Source organism: Heteronotia binoei, chromosome 20, assembly GCF_032191835.1.
Source record: "Heteronotia binoei isolate CCM8104 ecotype False Entrance Well chromosome 20, APGP_CSIRO_Hbin_v1, whole genome shotgun sequence".
NCBI classification, from domain to species: Eukaryota; Metazoa; Chordata; class Lepidosauria; order Squamata; family Gekkonidae; genus Heteronotia; species Heteronotia binoei.
Genome location: NC_083242.1, coordinates 21,920,594 through 21,937,154, shown reverse-complemented (window position 1 = coordinate 21,937,154; position 16,561 = coordinate 21,920,594). Strand labels below are relative to the sequence as shown.

Below are 16,561 nucleotides of genomic sequence, written 5' to 3'. Positions count from 1 at the left end.
CTAAAAATGCTTTTAAAAATAGGCTTAATACATAACAGATATAAAGCCAGTCCAGCTGGGCAGACAACAAACATTTAAACTAGGGACGGGTACGAACCAGTTGATGAAGTGAAACTCAGTCTGAAATTGGGCTGGTTGAATTTGGGGGCCACCCCAAACTGAACTACTTTTTATTATTCATGCCCATCCCTACTTTAAACTACAGTTTGTGTGATTTACTGACTCCCCATCACACACTTCTTGTCAGCTAAATGGCTATTGGAAACTCATGTGGAATACCTACAGTGTACATATTTATCTCTGCGTGTTTAACTGAAATAATTTGAGAGGCTAATATGCAGAAAACCTCCCAAAACCTCATCTTATCATGCCATCAGCTACAAATTTTAAGCAATCAACAGAATTGCTGCTCTGCTGATTTAACCTAGAAAGCTGAACCATCAGCATCATGGGTTATTTACCCTACAATCCACAGTTTGTTTTCATGCAGCTGATTGGAATCCGTGCCAACGCACTCCACGCTTTGCTTCAAGCCAATGCAAGGGTTTTGCACCAGCCGTTATCAGTCTTTACTTCAGAGGACTTTACCTGGCAATTGTTCAGCTCCTCAATAACTTCTTTGTTCTCCTTACTGATGTCACACACGCAAATGAATTCTGCCTCCCGATGGCCTTTAAAAAATTTCTCACGAATTCGCTGCACGACTGCCACAGCCGAACGGCCTGACGGGACAGAGCAGTTTTCAATATCCCAGAAAACTCCAACAGGGGGCAGGTTCTCTAGCACTTGGCTACTCAGGGCAACTTCAGGAGATCCTGTAATTGGGAGGGGGGGAGAGGGGGAAACCCAGTCAACACTTTGGAATACCGCTGCTGTAAAATTCTACTGCATTTTCACAATGTTGAAATGTAAAACAAAAATCAGAATGCCAAATTTGGCACACGTCACAAAGAGGCATTATTTAATCATATCCTAGGGAAGGTTTTGTTTGTATTAAGAGCAACCACCTCAATGGTCTCTACCAATGCTCCCTCTAAGTCGTGGAGTCTTGTGAGCAAAAATTCTACTTTGTGAGCAACTAGCACTGAAGTTGTGAGCGAGCAATTTGGCTACTGCATAAATTACTTTGCTCTGGGATCATCCTTCCTGAGCTAAGACAAAATGTGTGAGCCAGAGGCTAAAAAACTGTGAGCTAGCTCACACAAACTCAGCTTAGAGGGAACCCTGGGACCCCCTACCCCACTTCAGAGGGGCCTTTTCATGGCCTGTGCAACTGCTACATGCACAGCAAAGGAGTTTTTCCAGTATAGCCCTATGCAGAGCAAACCGTTGGGACTAACCATGACAGTTTCTTCTCTTCAGTGGGGACAAAGTCATTGTCCTCTGGCAATGTAAATTACACTGGTTCTTAAGAGGACCAGTAAGAGGGGGCCTTCCCTAGCCTTCAAGCCATTTCCATGAAGGGAAAAACCCAGAAACTAGAAAACTCGCTAGGCTAGGCTTCCTCTTGGGAAGATTATCTCAATGCAAATCAACGACCTACAAACAGAGCCAAGAGAAAATAAAGGGATTGTGGGCAGTTCCACACTGTGGGAGGCAAAGATGATTTTGCCACCATTGAAGATAAAAAACCCTCACACCAAGTCCAATGTTTCATTCTCCTTCAGTGGAGGGAAATGATCCTCATTTAGGATGTACCACCAACTAAGCTGTGTTGGGAGGGAAAGGATCAATGATCTACCATCCGCTAGCTGAAGAACTCTGCCTCCAAAGGTAGCTTCTGCTTAATGCTTAACAAAAGCTAAAAACAACAACCTGGCCAGACAGTTGCCCTGAAGATTTTATCAACAGGGGCATTTAGCTGCTGCTCCCATCAAATGCACAGAGACCCACTAGGGCACAGGATGGTAAAATCCTTGATAAACTCCGACTATACATTGTTGAATCCAGGAGAAAAGCCACAGCTGTAGGAACTCTCCTTCCCAATGCATAGGTACTGCGAGAAACAAACAAGGCATCCACAATGAAGAGGATCCATCCGTTTGATGTAACAATGTTCAGTGACAATTTTTCTTTTACACATGCTGGATTTGGATAATTGGAAAGTTAAACCATTTTCTGGTTAAAATGGAAAGAACCACCTTGGGAACACACAATCGGTCTTGTTGGAGAATGAAGAAATTAGGCTCTCTCATACACTATTTTTGTTGTTATGGCCTACAAAATGGAGCTGGATAAGTAAGCCTTGCCTGGAGTCCGGCATGGCTTTCTTCCTGGGGAAGATCCACCCCCACTTACCCTCTAAAGGATCAGCTTAATTTGTATATACTCTTTTGGAATAAGTAGGAGGCATAGCCCAGAAAAAGACAACTTCTCTCAGTCAAGGAGAATTACACTGAACTCTTCCATAAGACTGTTGTTACCAGCTCACAATGGCCTGCTTAATGTAGAACCAACGGTTAATTTAAAGAGCAATAGCCTAATGGAATTTGTGCCATTTCAGACACAGAAACAACTCAGTAGAACTGTGAATGTTCATATTTTCAGTTTAGGTCTCACTTGGATACTGTGTGGTAGTAAAGACAATTCTATCAAGGATTAAACATAAATGAGAGCTAGAACAACTGTGTTTCAACATTATCCTGGGAAAAGCATAGATGACATTATCTTTAGACAGAAACAAAACATGGTTGTACCATATTTCTGCGGCAACTGTCCAAAGCTGCTTGCCAGCAGTAAGCTCTTCTCTTTTCTTGTCCCTTTGGTTCCACAGCCATTACACAGCGGGACGGACACAGATGCAGCTTGAGTGCTTGGAGGTGGGATATTGGGCCAGATTTTAGCTGCATCAACCATACTCTCTCTGGATGGCTGTGGGGGAGGAAATTCAGCATTGTTTAGTTTATGTTATTATTAGTTCAGGACGTTGCACATAGATTAAGAAAACTGACTTGTTTGCAGATTTTAACTTTTTATCACTGTTTAGGATGTTCAGATACAGCAGGCCTGAAACTTTGCTTTTAGGTTCTTGCTCGAAGCTGAAAGCATGCCTTTAAAAAAAACAACAGTTGTAGCACCCTTACAGTTTGGGATGCTAAGAGATGTCTGACATCATGCCTTTAGAAGGCACACATTAAAAAGTTTAGTGAAGTCATCTGCTGGCATATGTAACAACATCTGTATATCACACACTATAACCTCTGAATCTCTCAAGCCTGGAATTCAGTGAATTCTACTTTCATCTTTTTGGCACAGTAAGAAATTTGAAAACTTTTTTTAAAAAGAAGTGACATGTATATATATGGGATTGATTTTGATGGGTCTGTGTATCTACTTAATGTTTTGTTCAATCAAGTCAATAGCGATGAGATTATTTTTAAATAGAAGTTTAATTACCACATTATACGGTTTATTGGCTGGGGAATAACAGGGTTTCATTTTGAGCCTGGAACAAACGAACAAGCCTCAACCTCTTTTTTTGAGATGGAAGGCTGCCCTTTGCAAAGATTGAATGTTTTAAGGGAACATTCACTCATCAAGCAGTGCTGTGATTTAGTCATTAATGCATTGTTTTAATGCATTCAGTCAGTTTATTTAATCTCTATGTGGCTGTTTAAAGAAATGCCCCATCACAGGTGGGTCCCAACACCTGCCACAGAGTGACCCCAACTGACATCAAGAGATTATTTACTGAACAGCCTAATTTTAATGGAAATTTAGAATGCCCAAACCAAAAGCTGGTAGCTGCCAGTTCACAATCCACAGTATCAGTGACTAGCTTAAGAACACAAAAAAATGTATTATTGTATACTTTCCACTCTTGTATACTAAGTGCCTGGCTGTCCAGGTAACTTTACATTATATGTTAAAGCCAAAGATCAGATTTGCTTCCAACCCTCAAAAGATTTCAGTGCAACCTCCTGAATATGTACTTTTGCAATTGTGAACCTGAATTATAATTTAAGTTGAATGAATTTCTAGGGAATTAATTTTAGTTTCCAGTAGCCAGCCTGTCTTAAAAAAAGACAAACGCTTATTTTAGATTCCATACAGTATTTGCTAGACATACCACATGTTACATTCTCATCCTCCAAGGTTCACAAGGGCAGTGTACATTATTCTTTTTCTGCCTCAAATAATAGTGTGCAGTGAAACAATCTCTAAGTTTCTTTCTCTGAAAACTGCGCTGGTCACATAAAGTTACCTTAAACCAGGTCTCGACAAACTTACTTTGGTTCGAGAAGCTAACCTCAGAAGTTAGAAGGCAGACTCATTTCCCAGATTCCACAGTTTTGTATTTTGATGACATCTTCTAATTATTGCTACTATAAAGCCTAATCCTAAACTCTTCAGTTTCTTATGATTTTATTGAAGCTATGATAAAGCTGTTGTAGGATCTATCACCACAACAAAAAGCTAACCTAATTTCTCTCCCATTACTCATAATTCCATTATTTGCTTTTTAAAAATACATTTGATTGATTATTGCAGCCAGTCTAGGAAGCAACCGGTTAAGAAATAAATTTATCTATCACCATTGAATAATGTACAGTTAACATATAAACAATCACTGCAGCATCATGTACATGTTATCCAGTAATACATATTGTGATGGGAAATGCAGGGTTGCCACTAAAATTTTATTTTTCATTTTCCTGACACTCTCTAACCACCATTTGTCAATTTCCCTGACCACCATTCAAATATAACCACCAGTTAAAAAATGAACAGGCCATGTTGCATTAACGCAAGGCTTAATGAAATGTTTCACTCTACAACTACACAAGTCTCAACTGTGAAAATATTTGTCAAAGTAAGAGATTTAATATCATCTTCTTTCAACATTAACCCCAGCAACATCTGTTTTGCAATTGCACCAATGATTACAGAAACTTGAATTCAAGTAAACTCTGAATGCGAACAAGTAGGGCAGGGGTGTCAAATATCTGGCCTGGGGGCAGAATCAGGCCCTCAGAGGGCTCCTATCAGGCCCCCAAGCAACTGGCTGTCATCTGCTTCCTTCTCCCTCTCTGTTGCTTCCTTTTGTAGCAAAACCCCTGTTTTCTCCATTGGCTGGGGCTCCTCCTTTGCGAAGGAAGGAGGGGGTGGCAGAGCTTGCTTTGCCAGATTCTTTCAATTGCACATTGGCACTATTAAGCCAAGCCTCTCTTCCTTCTTTGGCTGAGGCTCCTCACACTTCTGGTCCCCTGGGGAAGGAAGGAAAGAGTCAGAGCTTCCTTTGCCCAGTTCCTTGGATCCCATGGGAGAAAACAAAGAGAACACCTTTAAGACCAAAAAGGGCTAATGTTTTAAGCATGTTTTAAGTTTTTTTAAAAAAACTTTAATTATAATTGTCTGTGTCCTTTATAAAGTTTCTATCTCTGCTGCCTAATTTTAAATGGGAACACACACAGAGGTTTGGCCCTCTAAGGTCTCATTTATGTCAGATCTGACCCTCATAACAAAAGAATTCAACACCCCTGAAGTAGGGACTTTCCAAAGCTGGGAAAGTTTCACTTTCACTTTCTGGTTCCAGAAAGGGTAATGAGCAGATCAGCAGCAAGAAAGGAAATGGAATTTTTGCAATCTAGAGAAGCAGCCAACCCTCATTTGCAACCTTTATGCATGGGAGAAGTCAGGAGAGCGGGTGAGAGAGCTGGTACTCTGTAAACTCCAGCAGGAACAAACAATCACATTTGCAAAATTTAATTTGCATGGTGCAGAGTAGAAAGTGCTAGCTGTCTGTGAAATCCAACAGAGGCAAAACTCATTTGCAACTCTGTGCTGGGTTTAGCAAGAGACAAAACGTCCATTCCCTACACAAGCATAGCCCAAAAACATGCAAGTTAAATGCAGTATTAGCAGGTAGGGATGAAAACAGTTAGCTGTTTAAAGCTTTTATATTCCTAAATGTTTAAACTAGCCTTGCTTTGCAAATGCTACAGGCAGACCTCATGCAGGAACAGAGCTCAACAAACACATTAGGCTAGTTGCTGGGGGTGGAGCTGAGAAAAGGTGGCGCTGTCAAGCTTTAACAGACCCTTTTGTTAACACAGAGCATAAGAAGATACAAACCTTGCTTAAACACTCACTGCAGTAGTGAGAGCCCTTTAAACACACAGAAGGTGCCACTTTTAGGTGCAGTGAGCTGGTGCAAACACAAGAAGCACACTCCGATTGTGCAATGTGTTCCTCCAGAAGCCCCGTAGCCCCACTTGTGAATTCGGAACAAGGAAAATAACCCGAAGAGGTGCAGCTTTGATGAGAGGGAAACTGATGCAGTTTATGCACGTTACCATGACAGGACTGAAAGTGGAGTTTCCCGCAGCAGGGGAAATGTGGACAGGAAGAGATGTTATTTTCTAGGCACACTCCGGACAAGTCGCTCGCAACGCCTGCCATGCCGCTGCTAGCTGGAGCATTCTTCAGCGAAGGCGCAGATGAAAAAGCAAACCCTGACCCAACTTGACAAGTGACCGTCCCAGTGCCTTGTGAGTCCAATGCCGTGCCAGGGTGAATCAAAGCACCGCCACCACCGTGGAGCTGAGGAGCAGCTTCAGAGCCACGAGCACAACAGCTTACTTTGGAACCGGACAAAAGCTGCATTTGCTTCTGCTGAAGGGAGTGAACATCGGGAAGGGAAAGGGCTGCTAACTGCTGGGGGCCAGGATGGTGAGGAGACGGGGCATCCTTCAAAGCCACAGGACCCTTCTTGCTCTCCATGGGATCATCCTTGAGGGGTAGAAAGATATTACAAAGGTTCAGTGCCAAAGCAATAATGAGGCTGCGTCTCCCACAGATGAAAGATAAGCCAGAGGAACATTAATAAACAAGATTAAATGAACAGGACTGCAGCATCTGAGTTCCCTGCCCCCCCCCCAAGGAGAGACCAATTTGGCAATCCTTTTGATCCCTTTGCATAGTTTATACCACTTGCTTCACTCCAGTTCAACCAATTTTTTCTCTTTCTAAAGCAAGGAATGTGGAGAAAGGGGAATGGAATGGTGACAGGACAGCAAGATTGGGGCGGTGGAGATAAAGCTGCACAGGGAACACTCCCAGCTTTTGCCTACAAGACCTCTTCAAGGCCTCACCTAGCCTTGCGACCCTGCCTCTGTGTCTCCAAGCTTCTCTTGCACTGCAAGTGTGTGTCTGTGTGTGTGTATACAGACACACACACACCTATCACAAAAGCAATAAAAGGATATGCATACCTACTAACTTCAGCATTCCAGATTACCAAATTTGCTTAACCTCGAGCCAAAGATTTTATCGATCATGTTTACTGATGACATTTCATATGCACTCCCCGTATGTCAGATCTGTCCTTTACCAGGAAAGAGTTTAAAAGCTCCTAAGCAGAGGCCAATAGTGGTTCTCACATGCAATCCCCATATATCAGATCTGTTTTTCTTACCGGAGAAGTGGTTAAAACCTCCTAAATCTTGATTCCTTTTGTTGAATTTTCATTTTTCCCCATCTTGGAAAGAAAAGAAACTTCACACAAAAGAAATCAAGATACAGAAAACATATGAAACCTGGGGGGGGGGGGGGGAGGGAAAGCAGAAACTGGCTTAGGAAGGAAAACCAAAAAAAGACAAGAGCCATCTTAGTGCCTTACACTCAGACAAGCACAAGGTTACATGTTGGGGGGGAGAAGAACAGTAAAAACTGGCTTAGGAAGGAAAAACAAAAAAAGACAAGAGCATTCTGAGTGCCTTACACTCAGACAAGCACAAGGTTTCAAGTGGGGGGGGGAATCAGGATTGCTATAAACTGTTTCCCTACAGAATAAAGAAACAAAGAAATCTCAGAGCTTTGTGAATGTGCTTTATTGAGCTTTATTCAAAGTATCTGTATGGCACTCTCTCTGTTAGACAGCCACCTCACGACAAAACATCCAATTAGCAATATTTTTGGAGAGGAGGGGGAAAAATACCTACTCCTATCACAAAAGCAATAAAGGGATATGCATATCTACTAACTTCAACATTCCAGATAATCAAGTTTGCTTAACCTGGAGCCAAAGATTTTATCAATCATGTTTACTGATGACATCTCAAATGCACTCCCCATATGTCGGATCCGTATTTTACCAGGAAAGTGGTTAAAAACTCCTAAACAGATTTGCCTTTTAAAGCAAAGAATAAATTTGTAGCAAGATGCTGCCTATTCAGTTACAAACTGCATTTCTTTGAAAGTGTCTCTAAATTGGATGAAAAGGAAATAAACCTCTGAAGTTAGAATACAAGGTCATATAAACAGAAACCATATGAACAGTTGAGTACAGATCAGAAAGCATCCATGAGCAAGTCAAAGCTATGCTAACACAAAATGACATGGGACTGCGGTTCATCGTAACCCAGTTATGAATAGTTGCTGAAGTGTGTGTGTGGGGCGGGGGCGGTTTCTCCAATCTTAAACAACATTGTTCAACACAACACCATTTATCAAGCAGCCCTTAGGTCTATGATATGGTTTCAATTTTTGCAAATATATACCCAAATCCTACCGTCTTTGTACTGAAAGATAAATTTTGTTCCGCAGCTGCAAAACAATTAGAGAATTTCCAGAGCCATTGTTTAGCATCCTTATCTTGCTGCTGAAGCCATCCAAGTGATCTAGTACAGAGGTCCTCCGTTGTGTTTTCCATTATACAGTCCTATGACATTCAACATTCTTGCATATTTCCTTCCTTTCATTCTTTCTACCTGTGGAAAATGTAGAGATTTTAACACACATTAAAGCTGAGTACAATGCATTTCAACTTCTTTAGAGACAGCCTAAGCATTCTCTTCTAAGTCCACTGAAGTCAAAAGTTAGCAAAGTGAAACTGCATAGGATTGCACTGTTAGGCACTTTCAAGCACATTAACCTTCAACTACAAACACCAAGCCTTGCTGGGGAGCTCAACATATTGGGAGGTCTTTAGGTTTGTGCAATACTTTATTTAGTTTGTCAGGATAACCTGGACAAAGTCTAACTTTTAGTTCAATGAAGAGGTGCAAAATAGTTAACAGTCAATGGGAATGTCACGCAGCTACAGAGTACCACCCCTTATTATTTCTCAAGCAGCTTCATTTCACTCACAGCAATGTAACAAATAATAGATACAACAACCAGCTCTGTTTGAAAACTAGGAAACAGGCAAAACAGTGAAAGCATGACTACACTTTTCAATTTGTGAAGCTGTAAATGACTGGGGAAGGCAATGGCAAACCACCCCATAAAGTCTGCCATGAAAATGTAGTGAAAACAATGTCACCCCAGAGTCGGAAACGACTGGTGCTTGCACAGGGGACCTTTCCTTTCCATATGGGCCTTATGCTTACTATTAGCTGGTCTGACTACCATATGAAGACAACTTATTGCCAGTATGACTATTTAGTTTGGTACCACTTTAATCAGACTTAAAGGTCAGGGAAAATCAGCTGCTCAGTAAGTATCTAGGAAGCCTGAATTTTGAAAATTTGGAGCGTGCATGCACCCTGCCCCTTGTAAACACCTACTGTAATACATAATTGCTCGGTCAACCATCAGTTGCTGACCCGCCGGCTCGCCGACACAGGGGTTAGGGGGTTGGCCCTACAATGGCATTCCTCCTTCCTCGAGGGACGGGGACAAAGGGTGGCAATTGGGGGAGAGCTGTCCCAGAGCCACGCACTAGACTGTGGGGTGCTGTGGGGAGCAGTTCTCTCCCCGATGTTATTTAACACCTATATGCACCCCCCTTGCCCAGATTGCCCGGAGGTATGGGCTTGGGTGCCATAATATACAGATGACACCCAGGGCCTTCTCCATTGCAGCTCCACACTTGTGGAATCAACTTCCGGACGAAGTGCGGGCCCTGCGAAGTCTTGAGCAATTCCGCAGGGCCTGCAAGACCATTCTTTTTAAGATGAACTTCGCTTGATTATTGAGCCATTGATAGACTCGCTGTAGGTGTTTTCCCGCCATTACAATCACAATTAAATTTACAACATAGCACCAGAAAAGTTAATTTTAAATAGAAATGTTTTAAATGTTGGTTTTATAATGTATAACTATGAATTGTATGGTTTTATTGTAGAATGGATTAATATGCTGTGAGCCGCCCTGAGCCTGCTTCGGTGGGGAGGCAGGATATAAATAAATGTATTATTATTATAACCAATAATTTTAAAAGAACTATTCTACATTTTATGGCCCATAAAAAAACAGTATGCAGCATGTAAGTCCATAAGAATAGCACCTTCATTTTTATTCTATGAGCTGAAGACCTTCAGATCAATTGGACCAATTAAAACAACCTTGTTTCTATGCTTGTGTGTGATTTTGTGTGTGTGCGTGTCAGCAAGCAGCCTTTAATGAATTTAAGAAAGGTAAAACTTCATTCAGGATTAAACACCATTTTAAAAATTCCTAATTCATCTCCTTTGTCCCTTAACTATACCCAAATTGTGTGCAGGAAGGAAGAGGATAGTAAAGTTTCAAATGTCCTTCAGAATATTATAGCCCTATGCACTATTGTAACATGACCACCTGAGGTGTAAAAACCCCCCTCTCCTACAAATACATATACACATTTATATATATGAGTCAGGCACTACTTTTTTCAAAAGCCCTAGGCACATGTTTGTCTCAACACACAGAGCAAGTGTACATGATCAGGGAAAGGTTGCCTATTAATTCAATAAATAATAATAAGTCAATCTTGTAGTAAACTAACAGTTTACATGTGAAAGTGCAGGCTTTCTGACTTCTGGACACATGATGCTGTCACCAACAGCATTTTTAATTTTTTTTAATAGCAATACAATGAATTGAATTACACCACCAACAACTCCACATTCACACATTTTGCTTCAGACTATACTACCTCTCATAAATAACTCTGAAAGTTCATGTGTTCATACTTTTTAACCTCTGCTCTGTTCTTCAAAGAGTACCTTGAAGCATTTAAAAGCATCACAATAAAAAGATAGTTTTCCTGGCAAATGTAGGTGTCTGACCTTGTTATGATATCCAGACTTAAAGCAACATTTTAAAAGTCTTTGCTAATTTTCCTTGTCCTCTAATCCATATCCTAGTAGAATTTTTTTTTGCGGGGGGGAGCAAATAAAGTTTTCACCACTCATCATATGATAATAGTTCCACATTACAAATACAACATGAAATATCTACCCAATATAAAACAGATTTTGCCCAGTTGGAAAGATGGTATATCATTCTGCAACCATAAATATTTTAATACTGAAAACTATTTTACAAATGCTCATTGAAAAGAATTATACCAAATATTTATATAATAGCTATAAAAAAACCTGGGCAATACAACAGGCTTTATCCATTTAAAAAATATATTGATTTCACTCTGTAACATTCACATTCACCCTTATATTTCCAGCATAAAATGCTTTTTAAAAACTCACTTAAAAGATTTAAAAATCTGCTTTAAACAAATGTTTGTAAAGCAATTCACACTGTAAATACACACAACAAAAAATGCATTCAGGAAAATGGTATTACTTTCAACACATGTGCATATGATGCAACAGAGAACAAAACTATTTTATGGTATTTAGAGTTCATCTTTCAGAGACTAAGGGTAGATTACACAGCACAATGCAGTAACCCGATGGGACATCCAATCATAGCATGCCTTTATATTGCACTTAACAAGACAATGTAAGTTACTCAGAAGTAAGCCCATGTTAATTCCACCGGGCTAACTGCCCAGGGAAGCCTTTAAATAATAATAAAAAAAGTTTGCAGCCACATGCAGAACTGTTTTCCTAGCTAATCACGCTGGAAAGAATCCGAAGACAATCCACGCCCACCTCTCCCTGCCTCCTTCCTTCCCCTTAAACAGAACTCCCACTTTCGTTTCCCTCCACATATTAGAGAGCTAATCATGAAATAATAATTTTTAATTTATATCCCACCCTCCCCACCGAAGCAGGCTCAAGAAATTCATGTTCTTACAGTGTAACCCTGAAGACACTTTCCTAGGAGTAAGTCCCACTGAACAGACTGCAGAAGAATTCAAAGTAGACCTCATTAGGACTGTTCTCTTAGCCTTCAAGTCAGAGTAGACATGCTTAGGATTGCCTTCTTAGCCTTCAGTTCAGAGCAGACCTCCTTAGGACTGGTCTCTTAGCCTTCAACACAGAGTAGACCTTCTAAGCGTTGCTCTCTTCTTAGTCTTTAAAAAAAGCAATCCTAAGCAGGTCTCCTCCAGTGTTCCCTGCTAGGCTGAGTTAGTGTGGGCTAGCTCACAGATTTTTAGCCTCCAGCTCACACATTTTTGTCTTAGCTCAGGAAAGATGACCCTAGAGCACACTAATTGATGCAGCAGCTCACATCTTTCGTGCCAGTAGCTCACAAAGTAGAATTTTTACTCACAACACTCTAAAGTTTAGAGGAACACTGGTCTCCTCTGAATTCTACCGCAGCCTATTCAATGGGGCTTACTCCCAGGAAAAGCGTCCTTAGGGTTGCACTGAAACTATCCCGGCTTTTAAAAGAACAAAAAAAGCTTCGCCCCCAGCAAACCACCTTCGCCTTGTGCATTTTGCGTATGATAGGCATCACTTTCCCCCACGAGGATACAGGAAGACACAGCCCGTCAACAAGGAGAATCAGCGCCCCCGGGCACGCCGGACTCCGAAAGCTTCTCCCTCCCCACAAAAGAGCCCCCCAAAGAACGGGAACGCCCCCGAACTGCTGGGCGTCTCTCCTCAAGCCCAGTCAGCCGCCTCCTCGCTCCCAAGGGAAGGACGGGAAAGCGCGGGGGGAGGCTCCGACTGCCCTCTCCGCCCCACCCCGCGGGCGACGCTCGGCCTTGGGGGGGCCCGCCCGCCCCCCGGCCAGGCCTCACCGCTCAGCATCCCGGCAGCGCGCTTCCCGCCCTCGCCTCCAGCCCCGCCGCCGCCGCCGCCGCCGCCGCCGCCGCCACCTCCTCCTCCGCCCCTTTGTTTTGCTCCCGTCCTCCTTCGCCTTCCGCCACTTCCGCCGCCTCCCGGCCGTCAAGCAAGACGGGGGCGCTGTCGTAAAAAGAAGTGAAAAAACCAACATGGCGGCTGTGGTATTTAATTTTCTTATTTTTTCTTTCTTTCGAAGCTCAGCTGTTTTATTCAAGACGGATGTGGGTTACAGAGACGTACGGGGGAAAGGAGAGAGTTATATACACCGTAAAATCAAGATGGGTTGTTACGTCTGTCTGTAGCAGTAGTAGAAAAGAGCAGGAGTTCCTTAAAGACAGAGTTGGAAGGGACCTCTGCACAATGTCCAACCCTCTGCACAATGCAAGAAACTCACAAATACCTCTTCCTAAATTCACAGGATCTTCATTGCTGTCTGTTTAAAAAACGCTGAAGCAGAGAAATAACGACGCCCGCACTCATCACTGTGTTGAAACGATTTTTACTTTGATATCCAGGCAGAACTTAGTCAGCCATAAGCCTCCAAACTGACTAAGTTAGAGCTATTCTCATTCAGACCGTTTTTATTCACACCCCAAAATAGGGTTGCCAAGTCCAATTAAAGAAAAAATCTGGGGACTTTGGGGCAGAGCCAGGAGACTTTGGGGCGGAGCCAGGAGACTTTGGGGCGGAGCCAGGAGACTTTGGGGGTGGAGCCAGGAACAAGGGTGTGACAAGCATAATTGAACCCCAAGGGAGTTCTGGCCATCACATTTCAAGGGACCGCACACCTTTTAAATGCCTTTCTTCCATAGGAAATAAAGGATAGGGACACCTTCTTTTGGGGCTCATAGAATTGGACCCTCTGGTTCAATCGTTTTGAAACTTGGGGGGTAATTTGGGGAGAGGCACTAGATGCTATACTAAAAATTTGATGCCTCTACCTCAAAACATAGCCCCCCCCCAGAGCCCCCAATACCCACGGATCAATTCCCTATTATTCCCTATGGGAATCGTTCTCCATAGGGAATAATAGAGTGCCCAGTAGACATTTCCCCCCCCCCCACGCTTTCTAAAGGGGGGGGAGGGCCTCCAAACCAGGGAATCCCCTGCCCCCTCCCTCTCTCTCACACACACAAATACTTACTTGGTCTTCTTCCAGCAGAACTCTACTTGCTGTGAAAACTAAAGCAAAAGAAAGGGAGGGGCAGTTCTCCATGGAAACTATTACTGACCCTTTCCAACGAAGCCCTTCCTGTTTCTTGTTTCCTGTGCAGCCTTAAAGGCACACATTTTACAAACGGATCAGGAGCTCTACAATTACATGATGCCTACACGCATGTTCTCCGCCCCCCCGCTTCCGGATTTTTGGAGAGCGGGGGAGGAGGCTGCAAATTCGGGAATCCCCCGCCAGGGCGGGGGGGGGGGTTGGGAAGCCTACTCCAAAACAAGCAGGCAGGCTTCAGGCTTATCTAACTCAACATGCCCCACTTTCCTGTAATTTCTAGTATGCTTCCACATGTCCTGTCTTCATGCGTTATCAGCTTTAGCAAGAAGCTTCTCTGAGGCCTCTTTGTTATCTACTTTACACATCTGTGAATTCGCACCCACTGAGACTATCTGGCCTCTAACACATTGCATCAGACACCCTTTTTGCTTTTGAAGGCAAAAGCATATTTTCATTTGTTATTATAGGAGTATTCATTAATTATTCAGGGATCCCCCATCACTGCCAAGGAAGGAGAGCCCACTACCTTCCGAGGAACCCTGTTCCACTGAGGAACCACTCTGTCAGGAAGTTCTTCCTAATGTTGAACTGGAAACTCTTTTGATTTAATTTCAACCCATTGGTTCTGGTCATCCCTTCTGGGGCCACAGAAAACAACTCCACGCCATCCTCTATAGCAAGGGTGGCCAACGGTAGTTCTCCAGATGCTTTTTGCCTACAACTCCCATCAGCCCCAGCCAGCATGGCCAATGGCTGGGGCTGATGGGAGTTGTAGGCAAAAAACATCTGGAGAGCTACCGCTGGCCACCCCTGCTCTATAGGACAGCCCTTCAGGTACTTGAAGATGGTGATCCTATCACCTTTCAACCGCCTCCTCTCCAGGCTAAACATGCCCAGCTCCTTCAACCTTTCTTCATAGGACTTGGTATCCAGAACCATCTTTGTCACCCTCCTCTGGACCCGTTCCAGCTTGTCTATATCCTTCTTAAAATGTGGTGCCCAAAACTGAATGTAGTACTCCAGGTGATGTCTTACCAGAACAGAGTAAAGTGAAGCCATCATTTCACATGATCTGGACATTATACTTCTGTTGATACAGCCCCAAATTGCACTTGCAATCACCTAGGTAATCTTTTTCCTTTTGTTGTTCAATTAGGAAGAGCACTCAAGTCATTAGTATACTTTTCATCCTATTTCAGGAGCTATCTTGACTCTCCCAAACTTTCGTGTTAATGCAGACCTGTCTCAATTGAAGTATCTTAATCATCTTAATCCAGGCTCTTTGGGCCTAATCAAGGTATTGTCCCCACTCCCACTTCTTCCTGTCAAAATTTGACAGCAGTTAACTTTAAACTAGCCAATGAGAGCCAAACTTTTTCTCTTAGACCAATCATGTTCCTTGGAAAGTAAGTTCCTGTGCCCAGCTATGGGCCTCTTCCCCATAAAAAGATCACCCCAGGTCACTGGAAAGTGTGCTAGGTTTCCCACTTTTACCAACACCCCTGGAACTGCATTGCAGGCTCCTCTCTAAACCAGGATTTCGGGTCATATGTCCCTTCCCTGAAACTTCCCAAGTTCCTCTCTCCTGCCTTTAATAAGTGCTGTTTTGTTGAGGTGAGGTGTGTGATTGCTTTGGGAATTAGTTCTCAGGTGCCTAATGTTGGTTCTTTTACATTCTCTTTTATCTTGTATTCAATAAACTTATTTGTTTGTCTTTACAATCACTCTTTCACTCTGTTTCTTCCTAACTTTATGTTGCAGTGTCCTAACTGAAATCCATCCTGGTATACACAGACCTACAAGGTTTCTTTCTGGAACCTTTTAAAAAACAAACTAATTTCCCCTTCTCTGGGTCCAGCTTGGGTAACGCCAAGGTATTTTGGAAATATAGCAACCACTTGGCTCTCTGAATGCTTTTTGCTTCCCCAATCCTTCCTCTCTCTCTCTCTCTCTGAGATCTCCTGTGGGGTAGATGACCTGCTGATCAGTCTTATTTTTGTGCCACATGGGAGATTGACCACCTTGATTTCCTTTTCTTTTATGTTGATCTACAAGGTGTACCTGGGTGATCCACTCCCTAAGGGAACTCAATATGATCGGTGTGTGGTTATCAGCTGTCAGACCTTACTTTACAGTGTCAGCAATATTTGGAACAATGACATTCAACTGAATGTTCATGTCCGGCCTTCTGAAAGTCACAGAACACATGCCAATTAGTTACTGTGTGAGATCCCTTTTATATCTGAAGTCTGTGGGAATATATTTTATATCTGCACACTGAAGCAGGGAACAACCCAACTGTTGTTCCAACTGTAGACATGTAATTTGGCTACAATAAGCAGCCCTGGGGAAGGAGGAGGTCATAGGGTTAGCAGGTCTGCCTTGGAAAATACCTGGAGACTTTGGGGAGGGTGAGCTTTGAGGAGGGGAG

At 42.8% G+C, this 16,561-nt stretch overlaps 1 protein-coding gene across 3 annotated transcripts in view; it reads right to left on the bottom strand.

Annotated features, from left to right (window-relative positions):
* MARF1 (meiosis regulator and mRNA stability factor 1) overlaps positions 1-12,997 on the bottom strand; it is a 539,974-nt gene extending 526,977 nt beyond the window's left edge. For all 3 annotated transcript variants that reach the window (XM_060260926.1, XM_060260924.1, XM_060260925.1), the window contains exons 1-5: positions 12,860-12,997; positions 8,513-8,711; positions 6,076-6,732; positions 2,697-2,871; positions 589-815 (exon numbers count right to left, since the gene is read on the bottom strand). In XM_060260926.1, the coding sequence (XP_060116909.1) occupies positions 589-815; positions 2,697-2,871; positions 6,076-6,732; positions 8,513-8,653 (1,200 nt within the window). In that variant the 5' untranslated portion in view covers positions 8,654-8,711; positions 12,860-12,997. The remainder of the gene's footprint in view (positions 1-588; positions 816-2,696; positions 2,872-6,075; positions 6,733-8,512; positions 8,712-12,859) is intronic.
* Between the last annotated feature and the right edge of the window lie 3,564 nt (positions 12,998-16,561).